Source organism: Pongo abelii, chromosome 5, assembly GCF_028885655.2.
Source record: "Pongo abelii isolate AG06213 chromosome 5, NHGRI_mPonAbe1-v2.0_pri, whole genome shotgun sequence".
NCBI classification, from domain to species: domain Eukaryota; kingdom Metazoa; phylum Chordata; class Mammalia; order Primates; family Hominidae; genus Pongo; species Pongo abelii.
The window spans coordinates 160,713,537-160,736,092 of NC_071990.2; the positions used below are offsets into that span (position 1 = coordinate 160,713,537).

At 43.4% G+C, this 22,556-nt stretch overlaps 1 protein-coding gene and 1 long non-coding RNA gene across 3 annotated transcripts in view; one reads left to right on the forward strand and one right to left on the reverse strand.

The window, feature by feature from the left end:
- The window catches only part of RSPH3 (radial spoke head 3), a 25,935-nt gene extending 20,748 nt beyond the window's left edge, over window positions 1-5,187 (reverse strand). The window contains exon 1 of one of the 2 annotated variants that reach the window (XM_024248630.3): window positions 1,423-5,187. In XM_024248630.3, the coding sequence (XP_024104398.3) occupies window positions 1,423-1,538 (116 nt within the window). In that variant the 5' untranslated portion in view covers window positions 1,539-5,187. The remainder of the gene's footprint in view (window positions 1-1,422) is intronic. The other variant, XM_063725077.1, reaches the window with a different exon arrangement.
- LOC129060120 (uncharacterized) lies at window positions 5,187-22,314 on the forward strand. The gene is made up of 2 exons (XR_008526543.2): window positions 5,187-12,706; window positions 22,009-22,314. It is a non-coding gene; the product is annotated as an uncharacterized LOC129060120 (long non-coding RNA).
- Window positions 22,315-22,556: the final 242 nt, after the last annotated feature.

Here is a 22,556-nt window from a genome sequence, read left to right on the forward strand (position 1 = left end):
GTGCTTACTATGTACCAGGCATTGTACTAGGTGAACAAAAGGTGCAAAAGTTCCTGCATCCATGGAGCTTGCATTCCTGTAAGGTTCTGCTGAATTCAACATTTGAGGCTTATGGAAAGAAATTTAGGGAACCGTTTAACTTTAAGAGAACTTTAAGAGGTTATTTTTTTTTGCCGGGTGTGGTGGCCCAGGCCTGTAATCCCAGCATTTTGGGAGGCCGAGGCGGGCGGATCATGAAGTCAGGAAATCGAGACTATCCTGGCTAAACGGTGAAACCCCGTCTCTACTAAAAAAATACAAAAAAAAAAAAAAAAAATGAGCCGGGCGTGGTGGCGGGCGCCTGTAGTCCCAGCTACTTGGGAGGCTGAGGCAGGAGAATGGCGTGAACCCGGGAGGTGGAGCTTGTAGTGAGCCGAGATCGTGCCACTGCACTCCAGCCTGGGCGACAGAGCGAGACTCCATCTCAAAAAAAAAAAAAAAAAGAGCTTATGTTTTGTTTCGTTTCCTTTCCTATGTATGTTTGAATATTTGCAACTGTTCATCGATGTAAAAACACAATCTGCCGTCCGAGCACGGTGGCTCACGCTTGTAATCTCAGCACTTTGGGAGGCCGAGGCGGGCGGATCACTTGAGGCCAAGAGTTTGAGACCAGCCTGGCCAACGTGGCAAAACCCTGTCTCTACTAAAAATACAAAGATTAGCCGGGCGTGGTGGAGGGCGCCTGTAGTCCCAGCTACTTGGGAGGCTGAGGCAGGAGAATCGTTTGATCGGGGAGGAGGCGGGGGCGGGGAGCGGGGTGGAGGTTGCAGTGAGCGGAGATCGCGTCATTGCAGTCCAGCCTGGGCGACAAGAGCGAAACTCCGTCTCAAAACAACAACAGCAACCACCACCACCACCACCACAAAAAACCAATCTGTGGTCCTGCATGGAAGAATAATCTTACTCCTGCTCAAAGCCTGCCGAAGAGACTTACTCGGCCTCCATTTTGGATATGCTACTGTTGGATATCTTTGCACTGCGGTCTCCTCATCTGCATAATGGAGTTATAAAACCAACTTCACAGCACTGTGGATTAACTAAGAAAACGTATTGGAATGCCCCCAGTAAGGTGCTCAGCACGTGGCTGGCCCTCAGTACACACCGGTACAATTCAAACTTTGTGAAATGAGCCAATTCGTGTACATGTTAAGGAACACGGCAGCAACTCATATCACTGAAAGTTAACTGATAGCCAACCCATGCCCCTTCCTGCTTCACTCCTCTACACCACGGGAGATTCCTTAGGGCAGAACTTTTATTTCGGCAGAATGCGGCCAAGGGAAGACAGCATGAGCAGCTTTTTTGCCAGGGCGAAGAGGCCAGACCCCGGCCTGGGGATGGGGTGCAAGTATGGACCACACAGGGGCTGGCTTGGTCACTCACGGCTGCGTCAGGCTGTCCCGGTAACGGCTGCGCTGGCAGGGCAGTGCTCGGGGCCGGCTGGTGTAGGTGTAGGTGCTCGGGGCCCGAGAGGTGCGATCAGTCAGCGCCGAGGCCATGTCCGGGGACTGACGGCCTCGCTTTCGGTGGAGCTTGGCTTTGAAGCAGGTGGGCGCTAAGGTGTTGTGGGACCCGGAGAGATGTAAGTAGTGCCAAGGGCAAGGATTCCGCGACGCGAGGAGAGGCGACAACAAGGGAGGCGGGCGGGACGGGAGGTTACCAGCGCAGGAGGTGGGAGCTACACTGGGCTCGCTCCCAGCACCACAGAGACCAGCTGCAGCGGCCGCATCGGTTGCCCAGCAACCCAGGGTTCTGCCTGGGGGCGGGAACTCCGGGGAGTTCCGGTCCGCGGGTTTCCCGGGAAGGACTGCCGCACAAAGGACTTCCGGCTCTTGACTCCGCCCAGCTGCGCCACCTGGGTAGGTGCGCCTGCGCTTTGCGAGGTTCTTGGCTAGGGAGGCGGCCTTGGCTGGCTTGACCGTTATCCTTGCGGCCTGCGGGGCAACGGTGGCTGTCCTCGGCCCGGCTTTGGAATGTGGCTTTGCAGGGCTGGTGTTGGCGCCATTCTCGCAGGCCCACGTGCTCCTGCTCTTCCAGGGTGTCCTCGGCTGTTTCTCCTGCCGCGGCGCAGCAGCGCTCCCAGGCTGCCCCCGCGATGACACGCCCCTGGCAGCCAGGCTCCCAGCTCTGTTACGTGCCCGGGCGGGGAAGAGCTTCCTGGTGTCTCCCGGCACCTGCCCTTCTCCCGCCCCAGGGGCGGGCTGCCACCGCCTTCTGCAGCTGAGTCCGTGCAGTTCCTCACCTGCCTCCTCTGCTCACCGCTGTGTGCTAGCAATCGGAGGACCCTTGGCACACGGAGCGACAGGGGCCTCCCCCACAGACACCTCATTTTGGGAAAGAAGTGAGCAATTTACTGAGTCTTAAAAAATACAAAGGCATAGTTCCCCCTAATCTATCAGGCTTCCAGCTCTAAAGAATATATCTAGTATCGCGGGGTGGGGTTGCGCTTAAAAACGCAAGACGCTTTGGTTTTAGTACCAGCAACGTTAAAAATCTTGTATCTTGTATGAGTGAATGTGTATCCCTTGTGATCAGTTATTTGCATTTGCAGTTATACCTTCATTCAGCTAATTGCTGTCTTGATTTGAATCCAGGTTCTAGAATGTACTAGCTCCGAAACCTCAGGCAAGTTAAATGTTTTTGTGCTTCATTTTCCTAATCCACAAAGTGGCAATAGAAGAATTTATCTCTTTAGGTTTTGTCTTGAGGATTAAAACCGTTAATACTTAGAGCTGTGCCTGGTAAATGGCAAGCATTTATATTAAGATCTGGACCCGTTCTGCGCTTTGAAGTGTATGACCTAAAGCAGATGTAGGCATTCTATAAGTAACACTAACATAAAGGTGTATGGTAAGTTCTAGAGGCGAAAACACTCCCAAAATATTTTAGGTCTGATCATTTAATTTTGAGGTAATTTCTGAAAGGGCTAGAGGAGAAAGTGACATTTAAATTGTGTTTGATGAATGATAGTATTTTAACTGGCCAGCCTCTTGGGGGAAGTGCATTCGGAATGGCTTGATCAAAGGCTCAAAAAGCCCAAGGTGTATTTGGAAAACTGTAAGCAAGGTTTGTGTTGATGAGTTGTAGAAATATCTATAGACAGAAAGGCTGATACCACATCGTGGAAACAGTAAACACTAGCATATTAATTAGAATATTTTTTCCCTCAAGTAACAAAAAACCAATTCCAAGTGGCTGAAATAATAAGGAATTCATTATTTTACACTCCCCAGGTTGGTTAACCTGGAGGTTAACTTGGGGGCTCAGCACATTATCAACAACACGTTTTTTCCCCTACCTTTCCACTCTGTCACCTGGGTTGTTGGTTTCAACAAAGTAGTAATAGAAGTATTTTCTCTTTTGTCTTTATTGGAAGAGCAAAACCCCCTCGTAAACTCCCAACTGACCAGAATTACATCATATTGGTTTAAGCTTAGGATCTATATAAGACCACCATATTTGGATTAGACCAGGTAATCAGTCTTTCTAGGCCTCCAAGAAACACTTGGCCAGGGAGGAGGAGAACAAATTCTGTTAGGAGGATGTTGGGGCAGGATTGAATGGGTATTAAGTGGGTAACCAATAGTGCTATACCAGCCACAGTGGGCTTTATAAAGAAATTGATAGCTACCATAGGTTCTTGTACAAGTTGTTTTTTTTGTTTTTTTTTTTTTGTTGTTTTTTTTTTTTAGATGGAGTCTCACTCTGTGGCCAGGCTGGAGTGCAGTGGTGCAATCTTGGCTCATGGCAACCTCCGCCTCCCCGGTTCAAGTGATTCTCCTGCCTCAGCCTCCTGAGTAGCTGGGACTACAGGCGTGTGCCACCCCGTCCAGCTAATTTTTGTATTTTTAGTAGACGCGGGGTTTCACCATGTTGGCCAGGATGGTCTTGTTCTCTTGACCTCGTGATCCGCCCTCCTCAGCCTCCCAAAGTGTTGGGATTACAGGCGTGAGCCACTGTGCCTGGCCTGTACAAGTTTTTATCCACAGCCTGTTTCTCTTCTTGTACTTTCTCCCAGGGCAGTCCCATTTCACGTCTGTAATTTCTAGTACCACCTATATACTCAGGGCAGCAAAGGATGTATCTCTAACCTAGACTTCTCCCTCAGGTGACAGTGCTGGATATCTGACTATTTTGTGGACAACTCTTGGATGATCTGAAACTGAATGATTCATTCCACAAATAGTTATGCGTATCTAGTATGTGCCAAGCATTGTTGTTTTCTTGTCCCTCACCCCCACTCCCCTGGTGTTAGTGGGGATATAGCAGTGAAAAACAAAACCAAACAGCACATTAAAACTCCTGCCTTGACAGAATTTATATTCTAGTGGAGGAGTCATACAAACAAAAAAAGTGAGTACATTATGTGTGTTACATAATTATAATAGCTAATTCGAAATAAAGCAGGAAATAAGGCTAGGTGCTAGGGGCATGGGAGACCTAGCAATTTTATAGTGGTCAGAGAAGGCTTCATTGAGAAGGTGACGTTTGAGTAAAAACATGAAGGAGGTGAAGAAATGAAACTTGAGACTAATTGTCACAGCATTCCAGGTCAAGGAAGCAGCCAATTCCTAGTTCTAAGGCAGGAAGCGGTGTTGGGGATGGGAGTAAGAGTGAGTGGAGCAGAGTGAGCACAAGGAGGAGCATTCGGAGATGAAGTCAGAGGCCGGGCCGTGCGCCTTGTTGTAGGTCAGTGAAAGGACTTTAGGTTTTACTCTAGGGTTAAAAGTCCCTAAAGGGTTTTGAGTAGAAGCTTGACATAGTTTGATTAAAAAAATTTGTTTTTTCTAGATGTTTGGTTGAGAATAGACTGAAGTGGGGCAAAGGCAGAAGCAGAGAGACCAGATAGGAAGCTGCTCCCAATAAGGCTGGTGAGAGGGTGGCTTGGATCTGGTGTGGGTGTGGTGCTCGGGCCCGAGAGGTGCGGTCAGTCAGTGCCGAGGCCATGTCCGGGGGCAGACTGCCTTGCTTTTGGTGGAGCTTGGTTCTGGATCTGGGCCCAAAGTGGTGGGAAGATCCCAGCTCAATTTTGAAGGTAGAACAGATCAGACGTGACGTGGTGCACAAGAGAAAGAAAGGCATAAGAGATGAACCTAAGGTTTCTGATTAAATGTTAGACATTGTATAGGAAAAAAATCACATAGAGGCTTTGGCAAAAATAAATAAATAAATAAATAATAAATAAATTGCATAGAGACTGTAGCTGATGTTGTCTTTCTCCAGAAAGGATTTAATTTTATTCTGGCAAGCAATTAGAGTAGGAACAGATGACTTTTTTTTTTTTTTTTTTTTTTTGAGGCGGAGTTTCACTCTTGTTGCCCAGGCTGGAGTACAATGGCACCGGCTTGGCTCACTGCAGCCTCCACCTCGCGGGTTCAAGCAATTCTCCTGTCTCAGCCTCCCAAGTAGCTGGGATTACAGGTGTGCACCACCACGCCCTGCCAATTTTGTATTTTTTTAGTAGAGACTGGGTTTCACCATGTTGATCAGGCTGGTCTTGAATTCCTGACCTCAAGTGATCCACCTGCGTCCGCCTCCTAAAGTACTGGGATTACAGGCGTGAGCCCCTGCGCCCAGCCTCAGATGACCTTTAATCAGGGATTCAGACTTTGTGAGGGCTGATCATTTTCTGGTTTGGCCTTATACCAGAGCTAGGCCTTTCTATTCTTTCTCAACATGAACATCTGTGGTATTTAACAGGTCCCCATCTTTGGGTGACCTTGAACTCCAATTTTTGTACTCCCAGCTCTCTAAGACTGTTGAAATGCACACTTAGCATTTTAGCTATTTAGCAACTGTTTGGTTTCTTGATTTCCAGGGCCCTTACAGCTTAGAATTCAGCAAATGCTTCAAGGATAAAAGCCAGACTAAATGTCAGACTGGCTTCTCTATGATCCTCCTTTCTTTGGGATCTTGTCCCTTCAAGTCCTGTCAGCAGTTTTCAACTCCATTGTTTTATCTCCCCATATCTGAAAGTTCCCTGATACCTCCAGGTCACTGCTTTCTGCTCGCCATAAATGCCCTGCACAAAACTCAGCAAATGACCCAATAAGAAAAAGCAATGGAGAAATTCTGTATCACTTTATGCATCTCTCTTCCTGGGATCCCAGTCTCTCATGTCTTGACCATCTTTGTTGCTCTCCAGTGTCTTCAAACAGCCTATGTAGTTTTTGTTATGTGTGCTTTTTTAAATGTTCACCTTTTATGCTTATTCCCATGAGAGGACTGATTTAATTTAAACTATTCAGTTATAGCTAGAGGCCATGATAAGGTTGTTGACTAGAGTATCTAGAAGAATGGAGTTGCCATTTAGTGATATAGGGAACGCTGGGGAGGATCCATTATTGGAGTGAGCATTAGCAGCTTGGTCTGGGGCACATCAAGCTTGGAAGGCATGTTAGTCATCCAAGTGGAGATGTTGAGTAGACAGTTGGACATGGGAGTCTAGAGTTTCAGGAGATTGGTCTGGGTTACAGAAATGGATTTTTGAATCAACAGCCATGAGACTTGATAAGATTACCAAGGGAGTGTAGAGAGATAAGGCCTTGAGCGTTCCAATATTTAGAGTTTGGAAAGATGAGGAATAATCAGCAAAGGAGACTGCAAAAAAGGGCCAACAAAATGGTAGAAAATGCAGAAAGCCTGGTCACCTGGGAGTTAAGTAATGAAAGTGTTTCAAGGAGAAGGGAGTAATCAGCTGTATCTAATACTATACATATGCTAATCAAGATAAGAACATTGGATCTAGCAACATAGAGGTCTCTGGTGATCTGAAAAAAGGCAACTTTCATGAAGTTGTAGAAGAGAAAGTTCAGTTATAATGGATCCTGAAGAGAGTGGCAGAAGAGCGATTTATGACTCAAGGAAAGAAAAAACAAATGGGCTGGTAGTTAAAGGGAAATTGAGTCAAGAAAAGGTTCAATATTTTTTAATGGTAGAATTGAGCGTATGTGTCTATGTTTCTAGAAGTGATTCAGGAGAGAGGGTGGAATGGATGGTGTGGGATGGAGGGAAGAATTGGTGGAATGATGTTGGCAAAAAGGAATAGGCTTTTGTGCATAAGTTGAGGGATTGGCCTTGCCTAGAAACATGGACAATTTGTCTATAGTAAGAAGAGAAAAGGTAGATCTATGACTGCAGACATAGATAATCATTTTAAAATTCTTTAATCAATAGGTGTTTCTGATGTGTAGCAGGCACTAAGCTAAGCACTTTACATACCTGATTTCATTTAGTTATTATAACAATCCCAGTCTAACAATGAGGTAGATTCTGATATTATTCCCATTTAATTTGCAAGGAACTGAAATTTAGAGAAGTTAAAATAACTTACCAAAGTCATATAGCAAGCAAGTGACAGGACCAAGACTTAAGCCCTTGACTGCTGGACTCTAGAACTTAATGCAAGAAAGCATCAGCTTATGATGTTCATTGTCCTCCCACTCCCAGATCCCCCATTTCTTGCCCCTTTTGCTTGTTTCCCCTCCCCTCATTCTCCATATCCCAGTAATCACCAAGTCCTGTCCATTTTAATTCCTCAGTGTTTCTTGCTTCTGGATCCTCTTTTTTGTATCCTTCCTATTCCTACCAGCCTTTGACCTCATCATTCTGACCTCATGTAGTCTAAATTAAATCGTCTATGGAACCAAACAATAATCGAACAGAAAGGCATCCTTGATCATGCTTGCTCCATAACCCACTGCCTAATGAGTTCAAGTTTCTTAAACTATGCTACAAGCCTGCCACTACCCAGTTACTGCGTATTTTTCGAATTTCACATCTCACTGATTTCTGTCTTGTACTTTTTTCTCAGTAGAGCTGAGCACTTGCAGTCCCACTGCATGAACTATCATGTTTCCACACTGTGTTTGTGCTTTATGATTTTTCCTTTTCTCTTTTCCTGGATTTTTTTTCTACTTCTCTTTTAAACCTCAGTTCCTGCTGTTTTCTCCAGGAAGGCATTTCTTTTTTTTCTGAGACAGAGTTTCACTTCTTGTTGCCCAGGCTGGAGTGCAATGGTGCTATCTCGGCTCACTGCAACCTCTGCCTCCCAGGTTCAAGCGATTCTCCTGTCTCAGCCTCCCAAGTAGCTGGGATTATGGGCATGCACCACCACACCTGGCTAATTTTGTATTTTTAGTAGAGACAGGATTTCCCCGTGTTGGTCAGGCTGATCTCGAACTCCCGACCTCAGGTGATCCACCCCCCTTGGCCTCCCAAAGTGCTGAGATTACAGGTGTGAGCCACAGCGCCTGGTCAGGAGGCCATTTCTGATGCCTCTAACTTGGGTTCATATAGTCTGCAGCCACAACGCCATCTTTTACTTGCCACATGGCTTTTATAATGATTTGCTAACATGTTTGCTTCCACTAGGCCATGAGTTCCTTGAGGGTAGGGATCATGTTCCATTTGTATTTGTCGTCCTACGATATTACTTAATGTTTGGTTATAATAGTTTTTTGAATGAGTGAATAGCAGGGGTATACAATTTATCCAAGAAAAGAAGCAGCAGCATATTTTCCATTTAAGTGTGCAAAAAGTGAGTGAAAGACTATGGTTTCAGAAATGTTTTTAAGTACAGGTAAATGTATTAGTCTGTTATCACATTGCTATAAAGAAATACCTGAGGCTGGGTAATTTATAAAGAAAAGCTGTTTAATTGGCTCATGGTTCTGCAGGCTGTACAGGAAGTATGGCGGCATCTGTTTCTGGAGAGGCCTCAGGAAGCTGCCAGTCATAGTGGAAGGCAAAGGAGAAGTGAGGTGTCTTACATGGCAGCAGCAGGAGCAAGAGGGAGAAGGGGAGGTGCTCCATGCCTTTGAACAATCAGATCTTGGCTGGGCGCAGTGGCTCACACCTGTAATCCCAGCACTTTGGGAGGCCAAGGCGGGAAGATCCTCTGAGGTCAGGAGTTTGAAACCAGCCTGGCCAACATGGTAAAACCCTGTCTCTACTAAAAATACAAAAATTAGCCGGGCATGGTGTGTGCCTGTAATCCCAGGTACTCGGGAGGCTGAAGCAGGAGAATCACTTGAACCTGGGAGGCAGAGGTTGCAGTGAACCGAGATCATGCCACTGCACTCCAGCCTGGGCGACAGAGTGAGGCTCTGCTTCAAAGAAAACAAAACAAAACAAAATAAAAAAACCCAGATCTCGCAAGAACTCATTCACTATCCTGAGGACAGTATCAAGTAGATGGCACTAAACCATTCATGAAAAACACCTCCATGATCCAAGCACCTCCCACCAGGTCCACATCCAACATTGGGAATTACACTTTGGCATGAGATTTGGGTGGGGACACAGATCCAAACCACATCAGTAAGAGAATGCAAGGGAGAACTTACGATAGTTCATGATTCGACAGACACTAAGCACCTGCCTTGTACTGAGCAGTATTATAAGAGCTTGGGATAGATGAAGCTTTTGTCCTACTGTAGGGAAGTAGATAATAGGCAAATAAAAAAGAAAAAAAGAAAATTTCATGGAATGATAAAAGGTTCGGTGAAAACAAAACAAAAACTTTGTGGTGGTGGTGGGGGGCATGAGTGGCTGCCTTCCGTTAAGTAGCAGAAAAGGCCTGAGAAGGTAACATCTAACTAGAGACCTTGTGACATAAGAAGCAGCGAACCACATGAAGTTCTGCGGGAGCTGCCCAGGCAGAGGGTGGTGGCTAGTGCACTGTTCCTAAGGAAGGAACAAGCTTGTATGTTTAAGGAGCAAAAGGAAGGCCAGCGTGGATAGAACATGGAATGCTGGGGAAGAGTGGTTAGACGTGAGCTTTTAGAGCATTTTGAGGAAGGTGGGGGCAAATTGGAGGGCTTTGTAGAATGGAGGAGGAGTTGGGATTATGGGGAGCCGTTCAAGGGTTTTAAGAAAGGATATCATCTGAGTTATATTTTAAAAAGATCACTGATTGCTATGTGAAGAATGGATTGTAAGAGGTGAAGATTAAGTTACTAGTTAGGAAGGTGCTGAGTAGGTTAATGAGAGGCTCTGGCTTGAATTAGGGTGATAGTAGGGAAAATGGAGAGAAGAGGTGCATCTGGGAGCTTTCGGAGAATGAACTAAGTCCCTTTATTCCTCTACTCCTCACTGCCACTTACTAATAGTAAGTAGTGGAGGACTACAGAATGACTGCTAAGATTTTGGCTTTACTAAACTGACAGGATGAGCATGTTATTTACTGCGATGCAGTCAATTATTGGAAAGAGTAGGAAACCAAGAGTTTTGTTTTGGACAGATGCTATTGGACATCCAAATACATACGTCACATTGGCAGGTTAGAGATATGAGTCTGAAGTTCAGTGGAACTAGAGATATAAATTTGGTACTCATGAGCACTTAGATGGCTTTAAAAAATTTTAAATGAGAAGGGAAACTGATTTTGTCACATCCAAGGGTTTCAGGAACAGTGTGTTCAACCTGGTCAGATATCACTGAGAGGTTGAGAAAGATGAGACTTGAGAAGTAATCATTGGGTTTGCCAACCTGGAAGTCATCTGTGAACTTGACAGTCACACAGGTGCTTTGAAGAGGAGGGACTGAAGCCCATGTAGAGTTATTGAGGAGAGAATCTAGTTACAGAGGCAGAGTTGCAACCCTAGGTTATTCTTTCCAAAAGTTTTGCTCTTGTCTTAACTTCTTAGTGAAGTGCATGAAGCCTTTGGACATCTCTGAAAGTGGGTAGCAGTAGAACATGAATTAATAAGCTTTTGCCACAAGGTGTCACCAATTCTTCATTAGCTTCTAGTAAGCGAAATAATTGCAGCCCAGGTATACCTTGTATTAGGGAAATATTATTTTTAAAAATCACAGTTACAAAGTAGGCCAACTTGGCCCGGCACGGTGGCTTATGCCTGTAATCCTAGCACTTTGGAAGGCTGAGGCAGGCGGATCACCTGAGGTCAGGAGTTCAAGACCAGTCCGGCCAACATGGTGAAACCCCATCTCTACAAAAATTAGCCAGACATGGTGGCAGGCACCCGTAATCCCAGCTATTCGGGAGGCTGAGGTGGTAGAATTCCTTGAACCCGGGAGGCAGAGGTTGCAGTGAGCCAAGATTGCGCCATTGCACTCCAGCCTGGGCGACAGACAGAAAGAGACCCAGTCTCAGAACAAAAACAAAAACAAAAGTGAAACAAAGTAGGCTAACTAGAAGGCAGTTACTTACATGGTGGAGAGGTTTCCTTTCAAAAGACAGTCTCTAGTATGTTTAACAAACGTGCATAGCTGTCAAGTGGTGCATGGAGTACTGGACTACCAATCAGAAGACCAGAGTTCTGGGTGTAGAGTATTGGATTTGGAGTCAGAAACTTTGAGTTCATCTCCTGTTTTGTTCTCACTAGCTATGTGACCTCATGCAAAATTTAAATTATTCTTTGTCTTATTTTGTTGTTGTTATTTTAAAACGATAGATAGTAAATGCTGTTCTAGCCATCTCAAGCAATTATTTTTGCATACCAAGAGAGATAATGTGTGTAACAATTTACAAAATTGTGAAGTGCTATGTAATTACAAGATTTAAAAAATTTTATAAAAATTATCTATACTGAACTTTACAGCAATATAGGTATTACGTAAAGCAGTTGTATTAGTGAGAACCCCCGGTTGCATAAGGGAGAAAACCAGTTTGAATTTGCTTGGCAAAAGGGCATGTTTTGAAGTTTATGGGGTGGTTCCTGTGCCTGCAGGAATGGCAGCATTGTGGGTGGGCTTTAGGCATTGCTGGAATCAGAGATTGGAATGACGGCAGCATGTATACCCTTCATTCCCCTTTGCTTCTATCTGATGCCTTTATTCTCTTTGGCCCAAACTTACTTCCTCTACCTTGTGGGGAGCATTTTGATATTATGATTGTAGGGCACCTGCACGACAACATCCTATAGCTTGAGAAGGTGAGAAGCTGGGACTGGAGAAGTAGATGTAGAATTACCTTGATTTTGATGAAGAGAATAAGAATTTTGAATTTATGAAAGCCATTGTCAGTTAATGCTAACCTTCCAGTTTTGAAAAATAAAACTCACATGCTCTGAAACAGTTTAATATCCTTGAGTCTGCATGTCTTTGCCCGCCTGCCTGCCTGCCTGCCTTCCTTTCTTCCTTCCTTCCTTCCTTCCCTCCCTCCCTCTCTCTCGCTCTTTCTTTCTTTTGTTTTCTTTCTTTTCTCTCTCTCTTTCTTTTTCCCTTCCCTTCTTCCCTTCCCTTCTTCTTCCCTTCCCTTCCTGACAGGGTCTCACTCTGTCACCCAGGCTGGAGTGTAGTGATGCAAAATCATGACTCACTGCAGTCTTAACCTCCTGGGATCAAGCCATCCTCTGGCCTCAGCCTCCAGAATAGCTGAGACTACAGGTAGTTGCCACTATGCCCAGCTAATTTTTCTATTTTAATTTGTTTTCCAGCTTTAAATAGTTAAAAAATTAGCCAGGCATGGTGGCAGGTGCCTGTAGTCCCAGCTACTCAGGAGGCTGAGGCAGGAGAATGGCATGCACCCGGGAGGCAGAGCTTTTGCAGTGAGCTCAGATCTCGCCATTGCACTCCAGCCTGGGCGACAGAGCGAGACTCTGTCTCAAAAAAAAAAAAAAGTTTATTCAAGAAAAAGCTGGGAGTGGCCCATTCAGGAGGAAAAGACTCCAGAGGAACAGGGTCAGTGCTCCAAACGTCAAAGGTAAGTTCTTAATTATAGAGGCAGAAAACAAAGACATTAACAGGATTACAAAATTTTCTGTACAAGGCTGGTTTAAGATGAAACTCTAATATATAGGACATAAATAAGACTTCTGAAGTGTGTTCTAAGAACACCTGCCAAAATTGTCAAAATTATGTCATTGTCCCTGGGATTCATTTAAAATGACAGGGCTGGGGACTCCTGGTTTAAAGTGGCATTGACTGAAGTTGGAATTTCTTCCAATTCTAACTAAATACCCATGGCAGTGGGACAGGGCATGTCCCATTTCTGTCTAGAGGAGCACAGTAGATGGAAATGGGAGGGGGCTGGGAGCTGGACATTGCAGTCTGTTTTTTAGCTTGAAGAGGAGATTGACAGGCACCCAGGTAGACAGAAAGTGAGGCCAAGGACAATATGATGTGTGTCTGTTGGTGGGCACCAGGTCTGGATCTATTCTATTCATTGGAGGAGGAGGTGAGGAGAAACATAAAATCTGCGAAAAAATGCTGTCAAGTAGGAGGAAGGGAACACACATTTGAATAATCAGAGGAAGACAGAGCTCTAAAAATGAAACTCATTGGTATCCCTAAAGATGCTGTTTGGTACCACCTTTGGATAAAGCTGTGCAGAGAATTCTTAAGATGCAAAAAGATAGATGTGATTGAAAAAGACTGATATTATAGGCAAAAATATTTTTTAATGCTTACCACATGCCAGCAATGGTGCTCGGGGCTGAGGATATAATGATGAATAAAATTGCCATGGTTCTTGTCCTCTCGGAATCTAGTGAGGTACCAGACAAGGGAACTGGCATTTCCAATTCAGTGTGAAATGCGTGATAATAGGGTTGGCAGGGCACAGTAGAAGCACAAGGACTCCGAGCCATCCTTGGCGGCCATGGCAAGCTTCCTGCATGAAAGCTGGAGCTCAGCGCCTATGAAGATGTAGGAGTTTGCCAAATGAAATGACATGGTGGTGGAGAGTGTTTATGACCAAAGAATGCCATGTGTGAAGCCCTAGAGGTAAGAAAAAGCCCAAGACGTTGTTCAGGCACAGTGGCTCATGCCTGTAATCCCAGCACATTGGGAGGCCAAGGTAGGAGAACTGCTTGAGCCCAGAAGTTTGAGACCAGACTGGGCAAAATGGTGAAACACCATCTTTACAAAAAAATACAAAAATTAGCTGGGTGTGGTGACACGCGCCTGTAGTCCCAGCTACTTAGGAGGCTGAGGCCAGAGGATCAATTGAACTTGAGAGGTAGAGGCTGCAGTGTGCTGTGATCATGTCGCTGCACTCCAGCCTGGGTGACAGAGGGAGACCCTGTCTCCAAAAACAAATACAAATACAAAAACAAAACCCTAGAATGTTGAGGAATTGAGAGAAGTTCAATGTGTCTGAATCAGAGTATGAGGCAGGGAATATCAAGAGATAAGTGATTAAAAAGCAATTAAAGATGAATAATAGCATTCACATCCACATTAGAGAGAATGCTGTTGAATGTCAAATGAGGGATGTGAAGAACCACCTAAGGTATGTTCCAAGAATGCAGAGAAAAGGATTAAAAATATTGGCCCAGTGTGGGAGATGAGAGCTATCTAGGGGAGGGAAGAATGATTCAATGCAAGAATCTTAGGTAGTCCTATGGGAAAATAGAAGCAACAACCAAAGACCTAATTAAACAAGTGTTTCTTGTGCTGAAAAGAACTTGAAGATGAAGATCAAAAGAATCCACCATAGGGCTGGGCGCAGGGGCTGACGCCTGTAATCCCAACACTTTGGGAGGCCGAGGCAGGCAGATTGCTTGAGGTCAGGAGTTCGAGACCAGCCTGGCCAACATGGCAAAACCCTGTCTCTACTAAAAATACAAAAATTAGCCAGGCATGGTGGCGGACGCCTGTAATCCCAGCTGTGTGGGAGGCTGAGGCAGGAGAGAATTGCTCGAACCTAGGAGGTGGAGGTTGCAGTGAGCCAAGATTGCACCACTGCACTCCAGCCTGGGTAACAGAGTGAGACTCCATCTCAAAAAAAAAAAAAAAAAAGAATCCACCACATTCCAAGAAAAAAGAGTGACAGCATTTTCACATTACAAAGATATAAGAAATAGACCATATGAGCATTCAGATAGAAAAAAGTATGTTTCCTATGCAGGAACAAAAATCTCTCTGGCCATAGGCTTTTTTTTTTTTTTTTTGCAACACCCAAGATCAGAAGACAATAAAACCACATGTAGTAGAGTTTTCAGGGGGAAATGTTGGGAACGACCTCATGCCCAACTAAGTCTCATGCCCAACTAAGTCTGTTGTCTTTCAAGGCAACAGCATATACTTTCAGATTTGCAAGGCCTGGTACCATTGACCTTACCATCCCTTCATTAACACATCTCAAAGATCTACTACCCGAAAGAGCATTCAAAATGAACATCTCAGTAATGAGGAGATCATGATCCACAGGGACTTTAAGACCAGCGTTGTTCATGCTGGACCCACACACAGGTGTTTGATTGGCCTCCATGTGGTCTGGTCAGCTCTGTGGCCACGGGCTGCGGTTTGGCCCGCAACAACCTCCTTGAGCTGCTCCTCTTAAGGTTTCCGTCATTTCCCGGAAAGTGGATTTCTTGCACCACGTGCTTTACCTCATGTTTCAGAAGAAATGTCATGATTGATGACCACATGAAGCTGATTTGGCTCCAGGGTCTGTTAATATTGGTTAAACTATTTACATGGTTGATAGCCAATGCCAAGAAGAACCAAACACTTCCCCTTTCTCAAAACCAGAGCGGTGTAGTGCATTGTATTCATCATTAGCATCACCAAGAGCCTCACATGTTTTCTATGTCTTTTTTTTTTTTTTTTTTTTCTAAAGAGACAGTCTGGCTTTGTTGCCCCAGGTCTGCTCTTGAAATCCTGGACTCAAGTAATCCTTCCGCCTTAGTCTCCCAAAGTGCTGGGATTACAGGCATGAGCCACTGTGCCCAGCTGTTGTCTGCATCTTTAAGACTTCAATGTTTACCTGATTTCTCTGACTTTTAACTAGGAAAGAATAGTAAAAGTTCTAAGCAGCCACTGCGTCAGAAAGCTTCAGTTCATACTGTCCTCCACCTGGGACTTGTGAATGTCCCTGTGTTACCTATGGCTGGACTCAGTATATTCATTATGTTCATATAATGCAAATATTTAGAAGTGAGGCTGACCTGTTTTTTTATATTTTTTTAAAGTAAATCTCAGAATCAGAGAAATTATCATTTCCTTTTGATCTAAGAAGTTAGTGACTCACTTTATTAAGAGAAATATTTTTAAAGGCACAGAAAAAAGACTAAGAATTATAATAATGTAAGAAAATATTTCTGACTAGAAATATTACAATATAATTATTGCTGGGTAATTAGCCCTCCGCCCACCTCTGAAATTACTGACTTAAACAATGTATTTGGAACCTTCAGAAACAAAGCCAATAGTATATAAATACATATATTATAAGACCTTTATTATAGGCAATTTATTATGAGGAATTGGCTCATGGATTGTGGAAGATGAGAAGTCCCATAGTCTGCCATCTGCAAGCTGGAGACCCGGGAAAGCTGGTGGTGTAGTTCCAGGCTGAGTCGAATGGCCTGAGAACCAGGGGCACTGATGGTATAAGCCCCAGTTTGAGGGCAGAAGACTGATGTCCCAGCTCAAGTAGTCCGGCAGAGGGAGCAAGTTCTACCTTTCCAGGCCTTTTGTTCTGGCCTGCAATGGACTGGGGAAGGAACACTGGGGAAAGCAGTATGCTTTACTCAGTCTATGATTCCAGTGTTAATCTCATCCAAACACCTTTACAGACATACCCAGAATGAGGTTTATCTAAGTATTTAGGCATCTTGTGGTCTAGACATAAAATTAACCATCACAAACAACATCCATTTATTGTGCTCAAGGGTTCTGTGGATCTGGAATTTCAACAGGGCACAGGAGGGAGGGTTTGTCTTTATTCCCTGGTGTCTGAGACCTCAGCTCAGTAAGACTCAAGCTGGGAATGACTTGGTAGCTGGGGGCTGGAAACATCTGGAAGCTCTTTCATTCCCCTGCCTCGTGCCTGGGTTGTCATGACTTGAATACTAGGATTACTGAGCAGAGCAGTCCCCAGCTTACCCAGATTCAGAGAAAGGGGGACACAGACCCCAACTTCAATGAGCAGAGTAGCAAAAGAATTTCTGGCCATACTTTCCAAAACGACCTAGTAATAACTTGTTAACATCGGTTTTCTTTGGCTCATAGGATTTGGGATGGTGTTCTGTGTTGAACTGTGTCCCCCAACCCCCTTCCAAATTTGTATGTTGAAGTTCTAACCCCCACTACCTCAGAATGTGACTATTTGGAAATCATGTGTTAATTACTGAAGTTAGAATGAGGTCATACTGGAGTGGGATGGGCCTCAAATCCAATATAACCAGTGTCCTTATAAGAAGGGGAAATTTGGATACAGATTTGCACACTGGGAGGACACCATGTGAAGAAGAAGGGAGAGGTCAGTGTAATGTTCTATCAACCAAGGAATGCCAGAGATTGCCAGTAAAACACCAGAAGCTAGCGGGGAGGTGTGGAACAGATCCTTTCCTCACAGCCCTCAGAAGGAACCAACCAGCTCTGCCAACACCTTGTTCTTGCACTTCTGGCCTTCAGAACTGTGAGACAAAAAATGTCTGTTGTTAAACCATGCAGTCTGTGGCACTTTGTTACGACAGCCCTCGCCAACAAATACAGATGCTTTTAAGTTTTTTTTTACTTTTCATACTTTCGACAGGGAACATATATTTCTTTAATAATGAGAGAAATAGATTTGATTTAATTTAATGTTTTCAATTTCTTTGTTCCATAAAACATGAAAATATGCCAAAATCTTTCCATGGTTGTGTCTAGGTAATGTGACTACAGGTAATTTAAAAAATCCCGTCTGCTGAAAATGTTTTCTCTAATGAGTATGTGTCACCCTTATTATGGTGAGGAAAAGAAGGCTGGAAAAGCCGCCGTGGGAAGTGGAAAGAGCACCGCCCTGGGTCCCACTCCGCTGGGGAGTAGCTCTGAGTCCAGTTCCCAGTGTGTAACAGGGGTAATCTTCCTCAGTGCTGGTAGAAGCAAATGCATGCATCTATGCAGACACACACAGAACCCCAGAATCCAGTGTCTGGCGCTGGGGCCTGGTGAGCCGCACTTTGCCTCCTTTCTCCACAGTGTGGTTTACAGCCTGTGGCTGTGATTACGAGTGGTGGTAGAAGATGTCAGTACTTTAAGATATATATATATATATTTTTAAAGATATCTATATATAGATATATATTATATCTATAATATATAGATTATACATCACCTGTATATAGATAATATATATGGATATAGAGTATTATATATACATATATATTATCTATCTATCCATCTATATGAGAGAGAGAGAGAGAGAGACAGAGACAGAGTCTTGCTCTGTCACCCAGGCTGGAGTGCAGTGGTGTGATCATAGTTAATTGCAGCTGTAAACTCCATGGGCTCATGCAATCCTCCCACCTCAGCCTCCTGAGTATCTGGGGCCACAGGAGCATACCACCATGCCTGGCTAATTTATTTATTTATTTATTTTGTAGAGAAAGCATCTCCCTTATGTTGCCCAGGCTGTCCTCAAACTCCTGGGCTCAAGTAATCCTCCTACTTTGGCCTCCTGAAGTGCTAGTGTTACAGGCATGAGCCACCGTACCTGGCTGCAAAAAATATTTCAGCCACAATCATGTCTCTTTTCTTGCTGACTTACCTCGTTGAATGGCCCTGGAGTGGCCATGGGGATTTTAGGACTAGGCTAAGGGAAAGCTGACTTATGGATATATTTAGTTTGATTTCAGTGAATGTCTTAGTCCATTTCAGCTGCTATAGCAAAATCCCATAAACTGGGTGGCTTATAACAATAGAAATTTATTTCTCACAGTTCTGGAGGCTGGGAAGTCCAAGATCATAGCACCAGCAGATTTGGTGTCTGATGAAGGCCCCTTTCCTGGTTACAAATGGCACTTTCTCTCTATGTCCTCATGTGGTGGAAGAGGTGAGGGGTCTTTCTCAGGCCTCTTCCATAGGGCACTAATCCCACTCATGAGGGCCCCATCCTCATGACCTCATCACCCCCCCAAATGTGCCACCTCTTAGTAGCATCACCTTAGGAGTTAGGATTTCAACCTAGGAATCTTGAGGGAACCCAAACATTCAGGCCATAGCAATGGGATTTACTTATGTGCTTTGCAGTCACTTCCTTGAGTAGGTAAGTTATTCATAACTATCCTGGGGTGGGAGGGGCTTTCGAAGATAGTTCTACTGGCCACTGTGCCTACTCACTAGGCTTGTGACGTGTACTATGAGAAGAACACTTTTTGCAGAGCCTAACATTGGCAGTATGTAGGTAGTAGAGGAACATTTGAAATATATAGAACCAGCAGTCTGCAGGTATTTTTCCAGGTTTTATAGCTCCTATATGAAAAACACTTGACAGAGATTTCTCCAAATTTGTCAATAATTCTAAAAATTTACATGACATTATCAATAATGAGTTGAGAAGCTGAAATAAATTATTCTAAGCTATTAATGTTGGAAAGAACTCCAAATTTTAGCCAAATTAAAGGAAAAACAACTTTTATTCTCACTATAGAAAATAATTTTAAATCTTTATTTTTTAGGAAAAAAGTGTTTTGAAAGAGCATGCAGCTAAAAAAGATAGGAAAGGGAGCACTACCGAAATGTCCCAGGCAGTTAGTAAAAATGTTATTTCATATTTTGGTGAAAAATTTTGTTTGCTGTATTTGTCAGCATTATTAAATTTATGCTTTATGTTTTTTTGTTCTAGATACATATTTGTGTTTATGATTAAATTTGTATTTGTAAATTTGCCTTCTTTTTCTTGTAGAGAGCTTCCAAAATTATAAAAACACAGGGCCCCTCAAAATCTGAGTCTGACTTGAAGGAGCCTAGCTTTCAAATCGATCCTTGTTTTCCCACAAAGTTGTTATTTGAGTCTGATGCTACTATTTAGAATTGTAGGTTCTCTGTTTTTCCATTTCCTACAGAAGAACTCAGATTGAGAAAAGCTATTTACCAATCATTTCCTTTTAACCTAAAAGGTTTCAGTGACTCTCTCTAGCAAGAGTTTGAGGGTGCATACTGTTTACCTAGTCAGAGCAAAACCATGATTCAGAGTGTGAGAAAATGGCTCTCATTTTCCTAGGAAGTTTTCAATATAAAAACATGCTGTGCTTTTGAATGAAAAGTAAAATTTAAAGCCAATGGATGGAAATTTCTTGTAAGAAGTTGTAAAAAACCCCTAGCTGTTTCTATTCTTGAAAATAAGAGTTGTTTTTTCACAGGGTCTAAGACTTGAATACATTTTTTCAAAATGAATTTGGCTTGTTGTATTAAGGCCTGTGATAATACGATTTCATTCCTTGGTGCAGCTCCTTGACTACCTTCCTTCTGTAGCCACTGTGCTTTGGTGTTTTAAAGTTAAAAAACTCAGGAAAAAATAGTCTTGGGTCATAAAATTACATTTGCATATATGGGGTTTTAATTTGAAGCCAGGGGTTTCTTTGCCTTTATTTCTGATCAAAGATAAGCTTCACTTATTTTGCTGAACCTATTCTGTGGTTTTAAAAATATTTCCTGTTGTAAAATATAACTGATCTGTTACAGAAAGAACATAAAGTAAGTATCCAGCCTAGAATATTTGTCCCCTTTCCCCTATGCTGGGATGGAGAGAAAGAAAAGAGCATGTCTTCAGAATACAGTAGCCTTATGTTAAAATGTCAACTCCATCTTTCATTAGCTGTGTGACCTTGGGCAAGTTACTTAATCTTCTCATCTATTAAATCATGGGTATTAATATTCATCTTGTGAAGTTGTGAAAATTACATGATAAATTAAAAACAAGAAAACAACCAAAAAAACCTTTTCCCATCTAGTTATAGGACCTGGCACAAAAAGGAACTAAGCAAACACTTAAAATACGAGAAAGATAAGGCCTTAAGCCTGCTCCTGAGGAATGTGGAATCTGGAAGATGGCAGAAAAGAAGGATCAAAGGGGAAGGGTTAAATTATGGAGCCTTTGAAGTTGGTGAATTTCGAAGGAAGTGGTGGAAAGAAGTTGAGTGATTCTAGTTTGGAGAAAGTTTTATATAAAGCTGAGGAGTAAGTGATAAATTACATGTAGGGGACCACTGTTATATTTTCTTGGTTGAATTAAAGAGTATAAGTTCATTTATTTCTTTATTCTTTTATTAATTCAACAAACACGTAGTGAAATGTTTAACATGTGCCAGGAATTTTTTTTAGTTCTGGAGAATACAAAGAGAATGGAGACCCATTTCTCACCCTTAAGGAAGTTACAGTCTACTGGGAGGAGAGAAACAAGAAAAAATGGAAGATATTAAAATGTGGGGTACAAAAGAGAAAGGGAGGAAGGTGGGGTCTGTGAGTTCTTTAGGTGTCAGAGGTAATTCTTGAGCTGAGGTGTCTGCATGGCGGCGAAGGTCCGGTGGCAGGGTGTGTGGACTGTGTAGACATTCTAGGTAGGGAACTGGAATGAACGAAGTCCCAGGGGTACATCAGCTTTGCATGTGTGTGGGAGCTGCTCCTGGGTAACAGCGTGTGGGGTCAGTGATGGAGGGCTGGCTTGCATGCATCAGCGCAAGCCCGTGAGGGGCCACGTCAGGGAATAATGATAGTGGCTGTGGCAGTGACTCCAAGAACAAATAGATGTACCCTAGGGCAGGGGTCCCCGATGCCTGGGCCACGGACTGGGTACTGGGTACTACTGCTCTAGGGGAAGGTCTGAAAGACCAGGTGAAAGGGTGGGATTTGAAAATTTTGGGAAACATGTTGAAGGTGGGGTTTGGAATGTGAGGCTTCCAATTGTATATACTGCTCAAATTGCATGAGGAGGTGGCGCATGCCTGTAATCCTAGCACTTTGGGCCCAGGAGTTCAAGACCAGCCTAGGCAACATGGCGAAACCCTGTCTGTATAAAAAATACAAAAAAAGTAGCCGGGCGTGGTAGTGGACTCCTGTAGTCCCAGCTACTCAGCAGGCTGCGGTTGGAGAATTACCTGAGCCTGGGAGGTTGAGGCTGCAGTAGGTGCCAGATTGAGACTGTTTAAAAAAAATTGCATGGGAAAGACAGCTGAGACAAGGATATTAAATAAGAAGACATTTTATAAGCCTGGCCATTTGAAGATATAGGCTTAGACCAGTAGATTGTAATTTAAATTTTACTTTTTTATTTTCCAACTCTTTAATCCCTAGGAATAACTGGAAATTTTAAGAAGTTACTATCTCTGCTATGGGGATGGATAGTCAGACAACAATGTTCACAAATTACTCTTGAAACTTGATGCAAACAACCTGTTTAAAAACTGATGTAATGAGAGGAATTTCATGGATGCAAATGAACACCTGTGAAAATTCTTCGGCAAGAACTGTTTCATTTAGCAACACCAGGTTAGCAGTTTGAGAGAGGATCTTTTCTGGGTCTACATGCCCAAATTTACAGATTGTTTTGCTACTTGAATCTGCCATAATGTTTGTTGAATAAATAATCTCTATCTTTGAGGGAGCTGTTGAATTTTTTTATAATCAAAATCCTGAAAGGAATACATTTAGATTGTATGCATCTCAATGTGCTCCAAGGCCTTTGGATGTTTGCTGTTCTTTTTAAAGAATTTAGGCATCTTAACTCTTGGCATATAAAATTATTCTTAGGAACGATATGGATATAATTCAAGTGTAATACCACCTATACATTTGCCAGAAATCACACACACACACATATATATATATATATATACTTTTTC